Source organism: Bidens hawaiensis, unplaced genomic scaffold, assembly GCF_021521415.1.
Source record: "Bidens hawaiensis isolate Kalapana, Puna unplaced genomic scaffold, B.hawaiensis_p1.1 tig00002772_1, whole genome shotgun sequence".
Taxonomy (NCBI): Eukaryota; Viridiplantae; Streptophyta; class Magnoliopsida; order Asterales; family Asteraceae; genus Bidens; species Bidens hawaiensis.
In genome coordinates, this window is record NW_027491150.1 from 2,755,681 (window position 1) to 2,768,841 (window position 13,161).

General features: G+C 39.4%; 2 protein-coding genes across 2 annotated transcripts; one reads left to right on the forward strand and one right to left on the reverse strand.

Annotated features, from left to right (window-relative positions):
- The first annotated feature begins 5,126 nt into the window (after positions 1 to 5,126).
- LOC143621199 (uncharacterized) lies at positions 5,127 to 6,540 on the forward strand. The gene has a single exon (XM_077092711.1). The coding sequence runs from the start codon at positions 5,188 to 5,190 to the stop codon at positions 6,298 to 6,300; it is 1,113 nt and encodes a 370-aa protein (XP_076948826.1). The 5' UTR covers positions 5,127 to 5,187; the 3' UTR covers positions 6,301 to 6,540.
- A 3-nt stretch (positions 6,541 to 6,543) lies between these two features.
- LOC143621198 (uncharacterized) lies at positions 6,544 to 10,427 on the reverse strand. The gene is made up of 3 exons (XM_077092710.1): positions 10,314 to 10,427; positions 9,294 to 9,462; positions 6,544 to 9,197 (listed from the first exon to the last, which is right to left on the reverse strand). The coding sequence occupies exons 1-3, from the start codon at positions 10,425 to 10,427 to the stop codon at positions 6,631 to 6,633; spliced, it is 2,850 nt and encodes a 949-aa protein (XP_076948825.1). The 3' UTR covers positions 6,544 to 6,630.
- Between the last annotated feature and the right edge of the window lie 2,734 nt (positions 10,428 to 13,161).

Below are 13,161 nucleotides of genomic sequence, written 5' to 3' on the forward strand. Positions count from 1 at the left end.
TCTGAAAGTCCGCCCAGTCATATATGTGGTGGACCGGTAAACGATCGAACCATGCCCTGGCCGCTCCAACCAGAGTCATCTGGAACATATAACACCACGTGGGTTCCGTCCAGTTACTGACGGTTGCCCCCGCAATGAATCTGTTCAAGTGGTCGTCTGGGTCGGATAGACCATCATAAGTGCCAATGTTGGACATTTGCTTGGCACTTCTCGGGGCGATTGCTTCCGCAATGTCCCTTGCGAACTTTGACTTTTCTGCATTTGTAGCAGTTGGCCTAAAGGTTTTTGAGAAGTCGCGCGGGTTTCTCTCCGCATTTGTTGGTTTAAAAGCTTCCCCAAAATTCCTTTTTGGCTGGAAGTCCGTTTCCTTACGCTTCCCTTTCGCCTTATGGCGAGGGTTTGCGTCGGTATCGGATTCTTCTCTCTCCTCGTCTGAGTACTCGCACTCGCTGTTCATATTCAGCTGTTGGCGAGTACTGCCGAATTCGTCAGCCTGTTGAACTGAACGCAAGCGTTCATCCAATTCAGCTTGGAACTCTCTTTGGCGTGCTTCGGCCCACGCCTTCACTTGATCTAGTGTTTGGCGAGGGGCCCTCGTTCGTTTTTCCAACTGGGCATCAGTGAACCCCAGTGGAATATTTACTGCACTTGCCCCGGCTTGGGTAGTCGGGGTAGTGTTCGTAACATTTGTATAACCGCCGGTGTTCCCCCCAGTTGCTGGGGTTGTGGTTACCGGGGTTTCTTGGTCGGTTACTGGCCTTGGGACCGGAGTAACGTTAACCATTTCTTCAGAAATTTTGAAAAAACTAAATTAGTTCTAGCTTTTATGCACGGATGGCGCCAATGAAGAAACACTAAGTGAACCCACAGGCAGATTATAGATAATCTGGGGGTTAAGTAATGTTTCCCATGAGGATGAGGTCTAGCAGAGAAGGTTGTTCTTCAGGAGACCTGCAAAACAGACACCGTAAGCTCGTCACTGAGAAGGGGGGGGGTTCCTCCTTGTGACCACCGTCCGGCGTGAGAATCAGACTAGATTGCTCTAAATATAAAGGTATATTAAGAGATTGCTAGATAAGATTGAGATATCAGATGATGTCCTTACCATTCCAAGGTGTTGGAGTATTTATAGCCGAAGGTAGGTTTCCAAGCAGGTACAGCCGGCTGAATAGTATTCCTGTTCTACCAACAGTGGACGTACGCACAGGCCATGCTGGTTTGGTGGATAGGTTACGGCCAACAGTAATAAGGTCGGCTGTATACTGTTCCTTTACTGCCGGCTACGCACTGTTCCACCAACTGTAGGCTGCGCACGTCCCCTCGTAAGGGTTGGTGAGTAGGCAGCGGCTAATAGTGAAACAGTACTAGAGGGTGCTCCTCCTCGTATTGTTGTCGGTGAGCTGTCACCCTGTGATTAGTTCATGGGCTGCTCTGGTCAAATTGTCTGTTCCGCCCATACCTTAGTAGGTATAGTACGAAAGACCTTCCAGAAGCATACGGACTGGCTCATTTAGGCGGGAGTATTCCCGCCTTGCTCATTCCTTCATGTGACTACTGAAGTAACGAATGCCTTGTGCGTGTAGCCTTGCTGTTAGTGCGGGTAGCCTTCCCTGATGGCTTGTATCCGCAGCTGCGGGAACAGGCGGGGTACTTCACCATTGGGAGGCTTTCCCTGCGGGTACAGCTGGCGTACTGCGCGTAAGGTTCTTTGAGCATGGTGGGTCCTGCTGGAGCAGTTGGTCATTGCGCAGACGTCCCTGTTCAAGGTGAGTCTTGCGGGTCCAACTGGGCTCTGCTGGGACCTACCTCTTCACATACATAAATATATATACTATATCAGTAACTAATCTTAATAATTTGTAAAAGTATTCGACAAAAGATGTACCTCGATGCATGAAGTAACAAGAACGGCCCCTTTTGTGGTGATAAACATTTGTATCAATAAGTTCAATCCCGAGAAAATTCAATGCCTCGATTAGTTTTGTAAACCCTCCAGTTTTCTTCTCGAAAACTATCTTCATCCACAACTTATTCTCATCAATACGAGTCACAGTTACTTCCGACTACATAAAAAAAAACTTTAGTCATATATTATACTTAGAAAACACAAACACATTGACGAGTAGAATGTTTCCATCAACAGTGGTACATTATTTTGCAATATACCACTGATGACGGAAAAATTACAAACCGTGACTTATTATTTTAATTTGAAGTCTTACCTCTATGCCCCATTTTTTCATGTTTTCTACAGGATGAATTTGGATAGTATCAAAAGATGGTTCCTTTGCCATTTGTGCTTCCATTTCAAGAAGCTCATTACTTAGATTTGTGACCGAAACTTTAAGCTCGTCGATGTAATCGATCACATCGGTTATGATTGTTTCTTTGTTCATCTGAAATTAAAAAAAAAACCTTTTAAAACGAACTCAAAAAAACATATGCAATAATATTTACACAAGCAAAAGTAAAGATTAATGTTCTAAATCATTACATTTGTTATCTTGGGAACCACGGATCGTAATTCGAGCATCCTGGATTTGAGCTTTTCGCGCCTCTTCCTTTCGGCTTTGAGGTTCTTGGACTTGAATTTTCCATCATGACCATTGTCATCATCATTTTCATCATAAGTATGCCTCCTGTGTCTACAAACACTCTCGAGACCGCTGTCGGTTTCTTCCACCACTGATGATAAATCATCAAAAAGATTAAAAAACTCCATGGTAGAATTTGTGAAGAAATTTTTTTTTTTAAGTTTGAGAAATGAAGAGTGTTCAAGGTTTCAATTTTATAAGGAGGTTATGCAAGAATTTGATGAAAAATTTGTTAAAGTAACAGAAACTCACAAGAGTAACATTGGCATGGGGAATCTTCTTGTTATTGGTCAAAATATTGTGGGATGTTGGGGAGCTCAAATCTTGCGATCATAACTAACAAGTGAGTGGTAAAAATTAATAAGAAAAAAAAATATAGTAAGAGTGAAAATTATTAAAAAAAATTTATGCCAGATATATTCGAGATCGGCTATCTAAAAGTTTGAACTGAGAAAAGTATAAATGAGTTTGACCCTGAAAACATATTTGCTTAATAAATGAGCCTGAGTCGTAGCTACAATATTTTTTTATAAAATAATAAATATATAGTACGAAATAAAAATAACTATGTGTATGCAAAATTGTGAGAAAGTAACGAACTAATATTTTATAAAAAAAATTCCTCTGTGTGTGTAATTACAACTATATATAACATATATATAAATTGATAACTATATATTTACAATGAAATGATTAGTATTTAAATAAAAAAGAAATCGATATCAAATTTTAAAAATACTTATAAGTTAATCTCAAAGTTTTAAATATAGAGATCAAAACAAACTGTGTTCGAGCAATGTTAAACTTAGCGAGACAAACTCGAGTTTAAACGACCTCAAACTCCACTTGGCTAGCTTGTTTATGCATCTAACACTAGTGAAAGTTGGATTAGAAATTGAGAACTCTATTCACAAATAGTTATATGCCCATACAATTAATTTTAATTATACATGTTTTTAATATTTAAATAATAAAAATACTAATATGGCCGGGAAATATGTTCTGTTGTATTCGTATATTTTTTATGGATATCAAACAAATCAGTTTTGTGTCTTCTTTCTTATTGGTTGTTAGATTGGTGTGTACTACCATTTCACAAAGGCATTTTGTTTGATTGCTCAAGTACACTTAAGACCAAGAAACTGTCGATAGAAAAAGAAATATATATATATGGATCAAATACAAATGAAATTAACGTGTTAAACGTGAGAATCAAATAGTGTAATTATATATATAAGTAGAGTAATTTTCATAGAGTAATTATATAATTACTCTATGATAATTACTCTACTTGTATATGTCTCTAATTGATTCTCATGTTTTGCATGTTAATTTCATTTGTAGGTTAACATTTCCCTATATGTATATTCTACATTTAAATTGATGTATGATTTGTTATTTTTTTAGAAAAAAAATGTATTATGTATTCATAGAGAAAGCAAGATGTGGTCAAAATAAATGGATTAAGATAGGTTACATGTCATGTAATACTCATATTATTTGCTAAGCCGACATGTTTAAGTTTTCTTTCCTTTATTTTAGTGATTAAATATAAACTTGGCTCGTGTGTAGTTTTTTAAGTTTGATTCGTCTCTTATTTATAAATTACTTAATTGTTTATTGTTTTTATTATACTTATGGTTTTTGTATTTAACTATTTTATTTTATTCTTGTATAAAGTAATTAGGTAAATATATTTAATATATTAAACATATTAAAAATAATAGCCTCGTTTATACTTATTAGTATAGTCAAATTATATATGTAAAACTTAGACTTGAGCTTGTTAAATAGTTTTAACTTTGATAAAGGCTAGATCAAAAAATACTCAGAAAACACTCGTTCAATTTTGACTCAGTTTGTAAGCGTGTCAAGCACGAGCAAGCCCAAGCCTAGCGAACAACCTTGTCTTAGATTCGTCCATGGTTTATTTCATCATCACTACATAAAACAAAAAAAAACAAAAGAGATTAAACCAAGAATATAGAAATTAGGGTTTTAAGTTTTAACTCAAAAAATATAGAAACAATAAATATTAATAAACGAACATGGCATGGACAAAAAAAATCTGTTCGGTAAACTTAATAGACAAACACGTACAGAGGATGCGTTCGTTCAATAGTGTTCGTGAACGTTCAGTAACATCCGTTCGGTAACGTCCGTTTTATAAACGAACCGGATATGTTTTGGTCACTATGCTAAGTCTTACGTATTTTTTGATATCATGTAGTGTAATTCCGACCTTGTGGGTGAGCATGCTTGTTTTTTCACTAGTGTCGTTTATGTTTGTTTGACCATTAATGTTCATTAGTATCGTTTAGTTTTCGTTTGTCCATTAGATTCCAAAGGTTCGTTTGTCCACTAGTATATGTTTCCGTTTACAATACTAACGAATGGACACAAATAAACACGAACAAACTCAATTCCTTATCAACAGACACGGGCACAAATTTTCATTCAGCATAGTATTCGTAAACCGTCTATTTATCCGACAAAAGCCTACGTCTAAGTGTCAATTGACTACTTAAAAAGACAGCTTATTATCACACCTCACTTCTAATTAACTAAAACCCTGAAAATTAAACCCTGCAAAATGTCCACCATTACTCGCATCATCCGCAGCTTCTCAACCTCAGTCTCCAAATCCATCTACGATGATCTCTACCAAGAACGTAATCTCAAACGCATGGTCCACAAATTCAAACACTTTTCAAGCTCACACTTATTCCGTAAACAAACCAACGTTTACACCGACACAGTCCGCCGTCTAGCTTCCGCCAAGAAATACAAATGGGTTGAAGAGATTCTAGAGGACCAGAAGCAATACCCAGACATTACCCATGAAGGGTTTGCCGCAAGATTGATTACTTTGTACGGTAAAGCCGCCATGTTTGATCATGCATACAAGGTGTTCGACGAAATGCCTGAGAGAAAGTGTCAGCAAACTGTTATGTCGTTTAACGCGGTTCTGGGAGCGTGTGTCAATGCCAAGAAGTTTGATAAGGTGGATGGAATTTTTAAAGAGGTGTCTAAGAGGATTAATGTGGTGCCGGATGTGGTGTCGTATAATACGGTGATTAAGGCGTTGTGTGAGACAGGTGCGTTTGAGGATGCGGGTTTGGTGTTTGAGGAGATTGGGAAGAAGGGGTTGCGGGCGGATTTGATTACGTTTAATACTTTGCTTAATGGGTTTTATGGTAATGGGAGGTTTGTTGATGGGGAGAAGTTTTGGGAGAAGATGACGGATGCTGGTGTTTCGCCGGATGTTAGAAGTTATAATGCGAGGCTCGTCGGATTGGTTTCGGAGAAGAAAGTGGATGAAGCGGTTGAGCTGTTTAACGAGTTATGTTCAAAGAACATCAAACCAGATGTGTTTAGTTACAATGCGATAATTAGTGGTTTCTGCAACGATGGGGATTTACAGGAAGCGAAGAAGTGGTATGCTAAATTGGTGGAGAGTGATGCTGCTCCTAACAAAACAACATTTGCGACGTTGATTTCCTTTGCGTGTGAAGTGTCTGATTTTGATTGGGCGGTTGAGCTTTTCAAACAAGCGTTTGAACGGAAGTGTCTTCTGGATGTTAATGTTTTGCAGCTTGTGGTTGATGGGTTGGTTAAGGAGTCGAGGACCGAAGAAGCTAAGGAACTTGTGGAGATTGGAAGCTCGAATAAGTTTAGACGCTACAATCTTACCATCAACGAGTAATGTTTTCGAGATTATGGTGATCACAGATTAAAAGAATGCCATAAAGGCAAGTGATTTGGTTTTTTACTGTTTGAGTTTGGTTTATTGTTAGGGTTTCTTATCAGTGATGTTTTTGTTGTTACTGTTTTCATAAAAATTGAACTGTATTTTGGTTTTGCCAAAAGAATGCTATATCTTTGAGCTTATTTACTTCTTTTTGATTCTGTTGTGATGTAAATATTGAGTGCAAACCCGAAAGACGAAGAACAATAAGTCCATTTTTTATATAAAAATGGCGTATCAGTACACGAATATATTGTTTTCGAGAATAAAATACAGACAATATCAATTTTAAGCTAAAGAATTTAGCTTCTTTTCAAGCAGTTTAGCCCGTCTAAGAGTATCCAAAGCCTCACCTTGCTTTCCTGCGCGTTTCAACTGTACAGCCTTAACCTTCTCCGCCTTGATTTGTTCTTCCAGCTCTGCGGTCTCACTCTTGTTGACTGTGGGTTTAGCTTTGACCGGCTCAGTTTGTACCTTGTTGACCACAGGTCTAGTCTTAACCGGCTCGATCTTCTCAGGTGAAGACTGAGCAACACCGCCTTCTATTCCTATTTCCCTAAGAGCAGACAGAAGTTGAGGATCGAGAAGAGCCTCAACACTGACATCATCAACGGGTTCTGTCGGTTTGGTCAACTCATTAGCGGCTTCTAGTTGACTTTCAAGATTCTTGGCCAGTTCAAACTCTGCATCCGCTTCATCATGTCGGCCTTCCCTTCTCAACTTCAGTGATTGCCTCTTGTGGCTTAAAGATTCTTGCTGCAACTTAAAGCGTTCACGAGATGACAGTTTAGGTGGAGGAGGAGGAGAATCATCGGTTTCTTCCTTTTTCGTTACTTTACTAGTGCTCGGACCTGGGGTTTTTTCCTCTGTGTGTAAGTCGGATTTATCATGCGCATCCGTACTCTCTTTTTCTAGAAGCTTAGCCTGCTTTAATTCCTCCTTGGCTTCTGCTAACTTCCCTTCCCTTTTCAAGGCGAGAGCTCTTCTTTTGTGTGCCAAGATTTGATGTTGGACAGAGTTTAATTCGGTTACCACAACCGTACTCTTTGACACAATGGATTCTTCCTTGATTCCCATTTGAGGCTTCTCATGTACAAAAACATCACCAACATTATTCTTTGATCCAAAAGAATCTTCCTTTATTCCCGATCGAGGTTTTTCATGAACTAAAACCTCACTAACAACTGTTTTTTCAGGTAAAATGCTGGTCAAATTTGTTTCTAGACTTGGTGTTTCAAATTCTGCCAACTGGGCTTCTAAATCTTTTGTAGCTTTTAAAACTTCTTCAGCTTCATCAATATTCCCTTGGCGTCTTAAAGCAAGGGACTTTCTTTTAAGGGCTAAAAGTTCCCGTTGAATCTCGGCTTTACTTTTCTTTGGTGCCACCTTTTGTTGTTTTGGAGGTTCAGTCACTGCTGCCACGTCATCTTGCCAACCTAAATTCTCTAAAAGTGCAAGATACGATGGATCATTCATATCTGTGTCTGTTACATCGTCTCCTTGATCTTCAACAACATCCATTATTGGTGCAGATAAGTCAACCTGCTTCATGCTTGTAGGCTTTACTTTAGTCGTGTTGACTTTCGGACCATTTTCCAATTCCTCAAGCCGCTGCTCAAGAGCTTTCCCTTTTGCCAATTCTTGATCCGCCTCGTCCACTTTACCTTCCCGCCGTAAAGCAAGTGCTTTCTTCTTCAAAGCAAGAAGCTCTCTTTGAATTTCTAACTTGCTTTTTGATGCCAATTTAGGGTCCAAATCAAGTTTTGGTTTTGAAAATGGCACGTCATCGTTTTCACGAGTGTCGTGGGTCCCACCAGCATCAGCTTCAAGCAGTTTCGCCTTCCTTAGCAAGGCGAGTGCCTCAGTGGTATTACCAGCTCGTTTTTTATCGAGTGCTTCTCGTTTTAAAGACTGTATTTCACTTAGACGTGACTCTTTATCAACAACATCATGATCTTCAGTCCACCCCAAAGACTGCAAAGCAGCCGACATTTCAGGGTTGTCCAAATCTTCTTCAGTCACATCAAAGTTATCATCAAGGTGGGGCCCATCATCCATGCGAAGAAGATGGCCAAAGTCAAAGTTAGGATTCCGATCATTTCCGTGTGATAAAATATCTTGTTTATCAATATCCATGCTACGAATCAATGATGTGAATTCGTCATCTGAATCTTCATCATCACCTAATAATTCTCGTTCTTCAATTTGTTTTTCAAGTATTTTAGCTCTCTTTAATTCTTCTTTAGCCTCGGTTAGCTTCCCTTCACGTTTGAGAGCAAGTGCATTTTTCTTAATAGCAATGACTTCAGACCGGTCAATATCAACAATACCCTTTTCAGGTTTATTAGCCTTTTGAGAAACTTCTTTAAGTAGAGTTGATAATTCGCCCTCTATAGTCATACTCACCGGCTTTTTATCAGCATCATTAAGATCAAGATCCGACCATCCAAGCTCTCTGAGTTCACTAGCAAGGTCATCTTTGTCTTTTGGTTTTTTCACATCTGCAACTTTTGAGTTCTCATTTGAACTGGTGGATGAAAGAGCTTTCTTGCGGTTTTTTCTCAATTCGATCTCTAAAGCTGCAGCTTGTCTTTCAAGTTCTTTTCCTCTTTTGAAAGCTTTCAAGGCTTCCTCGGGTTTTTTTTCAGCTTTTAAAACTTTATACTTATTCTTTTCCTCTATGCCCCGTTGCCTCAGTTCTTCGGGAGTAGTTGACTCGAGGTCAACCTCCATGTCACTGTTGGAAGCTGATGCGCTTGTAGCCCGCTGCATACCTGGAACTGGCTCCATATCTGATGAAACCGATCCATTAACACTGACAACATCCTCATTATCAGATGTAAGTTTTGAAGTCCCTGCAAATGAAGCAACACATACTATTTTTCAAGAAGTCATAAAGTTTATACTGTTTTAAGAACGCAAACATAATCTATGTAAACAATAAACTTTACCTTTTCTAGATTTATTCTTGTGACCATACCGCATTTCAAAGCGAGCTGCTTCTTCCAAAGTTTTACATGGTTCACAAATACGAACGGGTGATTCACCTTGTCCTCTTAAGTACATTCTTTGCTGAGTACAGCTTCCACAGAACAAGCCCCCACATCTTCTGCAATGATGCTGCAAAGCCACACACACGTATATACAAATTATCAGAACAAAAAACAAGCAATACGACACGATACATACACATTACTCTTATAAATTAATATAGGATTTTTAGCAGATAATAAAGTAAACAAAGAAGTGAATAAAGAATTAAAGACTCTGCAGTTACTCTTGTCTACTGCTACGTATTTTGTTTGACTTTGTAAGGAGAGTCTACAATTACCAAATTAATCTAGAGAACTAAGTGGCTTTCATAGATCTTAAGACCTAAACAACACAGCGAATCAGATCCTTCAGCAAGTTAAAGCCAATTTTCCACTAAAAACCGGTTAGAATACGGTTCCTAAACGGTTTTCGAGTTGAACATCCCTAACGTATGTAATCAGTTCGGTTATTAAAAACTGGTAATAACCTATTGAAACCTAAGCTGTTAATGCGGAAAAATATCGGTAGTCCAATATTATGTAAAATTCATATATATAGCAGCTTAACACTAATAATTCAGTATACTCTCCTACGATTATCAAAATAACCTTTTACAACTTGCAAAAAACACTAACAATCGTATCAAGTAGGAACTAATTCAGACTTAAAAAACTAACATTAAACATTAAAAATTGATAATTAAGACTTAAACGGGAAAACCGGTGATATAATATATCAGTCATCCATATCGCCGATATGATTGGTACAAATATTCTAACCGATTGAAATTCCTAGCCGGTTTCTATGTGAAAATTTACAGAGGTAAACAGCAGAGTGGATGAGATCCTTGAGCAAATCAAATAGCAATACAATTGTTGTAACTTACAAAGTTGGATGGTAATAGTAATATAAAATGATTAGGTTAAAGTATGTTCAACCTTGCGATTAATGAAGGTGAACTGAGAGGAGCATCCTTGGCAATGAGTGGCATCAATCACCCAATTGTTTCCTCTCAACGATGGCTTCGCTGGCAATCCGATCTTCTCCAACATCCCGATTCAAACTCTGAAATTCAATTCCCTAATCAATCGGTCAGGCAGGGAAGAAAGTCGTCGGTGATGAATTTGGTGTTATTAATTGATGGATGGATGGATCAATTCAATTGGGGATAAAGCCCATTTTCTTAACAGGAAACAATTCAATCGGTCATGAATATAGAATGACTTTTGTTAAGGGGATTGCACTTTTTTTTGGGTAATTTCGGGTATTTGAAAAATCCGGTTTCGAGTATGAAACCGGTATTGGTTTTCGGGCATTACCGAGTACAAATCTGGTTCGGTTCCGGGTACGAGTTTTGGTACTAAAATGCATACTCTATTCGTACTCCGTGGATATGGTCGGATATTAAAAACCCATGTATAAAAAAAACCCGGTTCTGGGTTCGGGTTTTTTGGCACCTCTAATTGTAACAATAAGAATCACACTGGTTAGTCTCGTCAACCGAGAAGGAATGTTTTATTTGTTAATACTTTCGGGTGTGGGGATAAGTATTTGTACAATCTGATGGACGTCCAGATTTATTTAAGTCTATTAGAATAAGGTTTGAAAAGTAGATTACGAAGGAGTTAATGCTCTTGTTTTCTCAATCTGGTGCAAATACTGTCGGGCGTGGGGATAAGTATTTGCCTATAATCGTCCGACTCGCCTAGTTGCTCTTCTACGGATTGCATTCGTTCCAGGTTACGTGTTTTCTTCCTTAAAGTCTCGGTGTTCATCATATAAGGTTATCCGAACTCGTCCATCTCAGATTAGCATTTTGTCAATAAACATGAAATTTTCGGTTTGGTAAGATATGATTTTTTTTTCTTTAGTTTCACTTTATCAAAGACAAAAAGGTTTAGTTATAATAATAATATATTACTATTGCTATTATACTTATAGCTACTAATAACAGAAAACAACAAGATAATAATATAGATGAAACAATCTAGATTTTTTTTACCATGCAAATATAATTTACTATAAAACGATTACAATAAAGTGGCAGGCAAACGGGCAACAAGCTGCGCCGCAACCCCCTTTTGAACAGCAAAGCCAATCCTGCTAAAAACGAAGCTTTGAGACCTAGAAGCTGAAGAGGTTCCGTGTATGACGCGCTGAACCCTACTCAAAAATTTCACAGCCTCTGGAGCCAGAAAACCAAATGTATCAAAGGCAAATGGTAGAAAGACATGTTGATTATCTAAACAAGCTTTCTCGTGTTTAACAACTTTGCCCGATTCAGCCTTCAACGCAGCCTGACCCACAACAAACCCACGGTCCCTGAGCCCAACAAGAGGAGACACTCCTGTAAGATCCACACAGGCGTGTTTCCCCCCTGCCCACCCGAACACAAGAATATCAGCTGGTCGTAAAGTAGACCTCCCTTCAATAGGATCCGTGAGAAAGTTAACAGGGGCCTCCTTTTTAGCAGAAATCCCTGCCCGTTTAAGAACATCACACAGAACATCCCTAACCAGATCATGTCTGTATTTAAAGCCAGGCAATTCTTTGCAATGCACCGCATGGTCACCAAAAGAATCCAAACAGACCTTGCGACAAATTGGGCAAGGTTCATCCGTCGGGAACATAGGGATCATTAACCGGTACTTAAGGATAGCCCGATACTCCAAACCCGACATACGTTGGCCTAATCCTTCAATGGGGATAGCCGTTAGAAAATCCTGAGCCCGAGGAGCCCGAAGGCATTCAAACACCGCCTTTTGGCGAGGGGATAGATCAAACTTCACTTCTAAACTCTTGACGATTCCACTAAATAAGGCACTCGCCACAACATGTTGGGCTTTATGGGGGGCGGTGTCCTTATTAGAGAACCCGCTAAGATCAAAATCTGGAAGTGAAGTACGTAAACGATCCATCGCACACCCATAATCAGAGTCCAACCTATGAATATCACAACCCCGAAGAATATGGTCTTGCAAACACCATGACTGTGCTCTCGAAGCCACAAAAGCATATGTAGATACATCCTCAGCCGAACAGAGACCCAACCCCCCATAACGGATCGGAAGTGACGCCAACCTCCATTGGAGATCCCCAAAGAACGGACCTCCACAAACCACGATGTCCTCAATCGCCCTTCGAAGACCATTGTCAAATATAGAAACAGCTTCCCCCACATACATAGGTTGGCATGTTCTCAAACCGAACAAAAGCTTGGCGACTCCCATACATGAGCGAAGCAAAAGAAGCTCGCATTGAGGATCCCGAAGTCTTGGGAGACAGCTCATCAGTTCCACAGCGCTAGATGCCCTTTTCATAGCCAAACTGCTGATAAACCCCGCATCCTGGCTTACAGCACCACCAAGGAGTTTCACGCCAAGCACCGGCCTTCCAATCCCGCAAGGGAACAACCCCTCCTGTGCCTTCACCCCATTGCATGTTGGCCAAAATAACTCTGTTTTCTTAACGTTTAATTCAAGACCCAAACGAGGCCCCTCAGACCTGATAATATCTAATGCTTTGGCTACCTCTCTAGTATCCCCGATAATCGTGCCATCATCCAAGTACCAAGCATGAAAGAGAAGCTTGCACCGATCTCTGATTTGGTGAACAAGTGGGTGCAAAGCTAAGGCAAAAAGGAGAGGCCCAAGAGGGTCCCCCTGTTGAACCCCAGTGGTGGATTTAATGAAAGTATCACCCACATATAACCTAGCCGACTGCCCATATAAAAAATCCACCCAAAGAGAAATGGAAGGACATCGACTCCGAAACTCATGTAGAAGG

Excerpts from the sequence above, each read along its gene's own strand:
- LOC143621199 (XM_077092711.1), top strand. The coding sequence starts at position 5,188 with ATGTCCACCATTACTCGCATCATCCGCAGCTTCTCAACCTCAGTCTCC.
- LOC143621198 (XM_077092710.1), bottom strand. The coding sequence starts at position 10,427 with ATGTTGGAGAAGATCGGATTGCCAGCGAAGCCATCGTTGAGAGGAAAC. Across the intron at positions 9,463-10,313 it reads TCACCTTCATTAATCGCAAG|CATCATTGCAGAAGATGTGG; the intron begins GTTGAACATACT and ends GTGGCTTTGCAG. Across the intron at positions 9,198-9,293 it reads CAAGAATAAATCTAGAAAAG|GGACTTCAAAACTTACATCT; the intron begins GTAAAGTTTATT and ends CTTCATTTGCAG.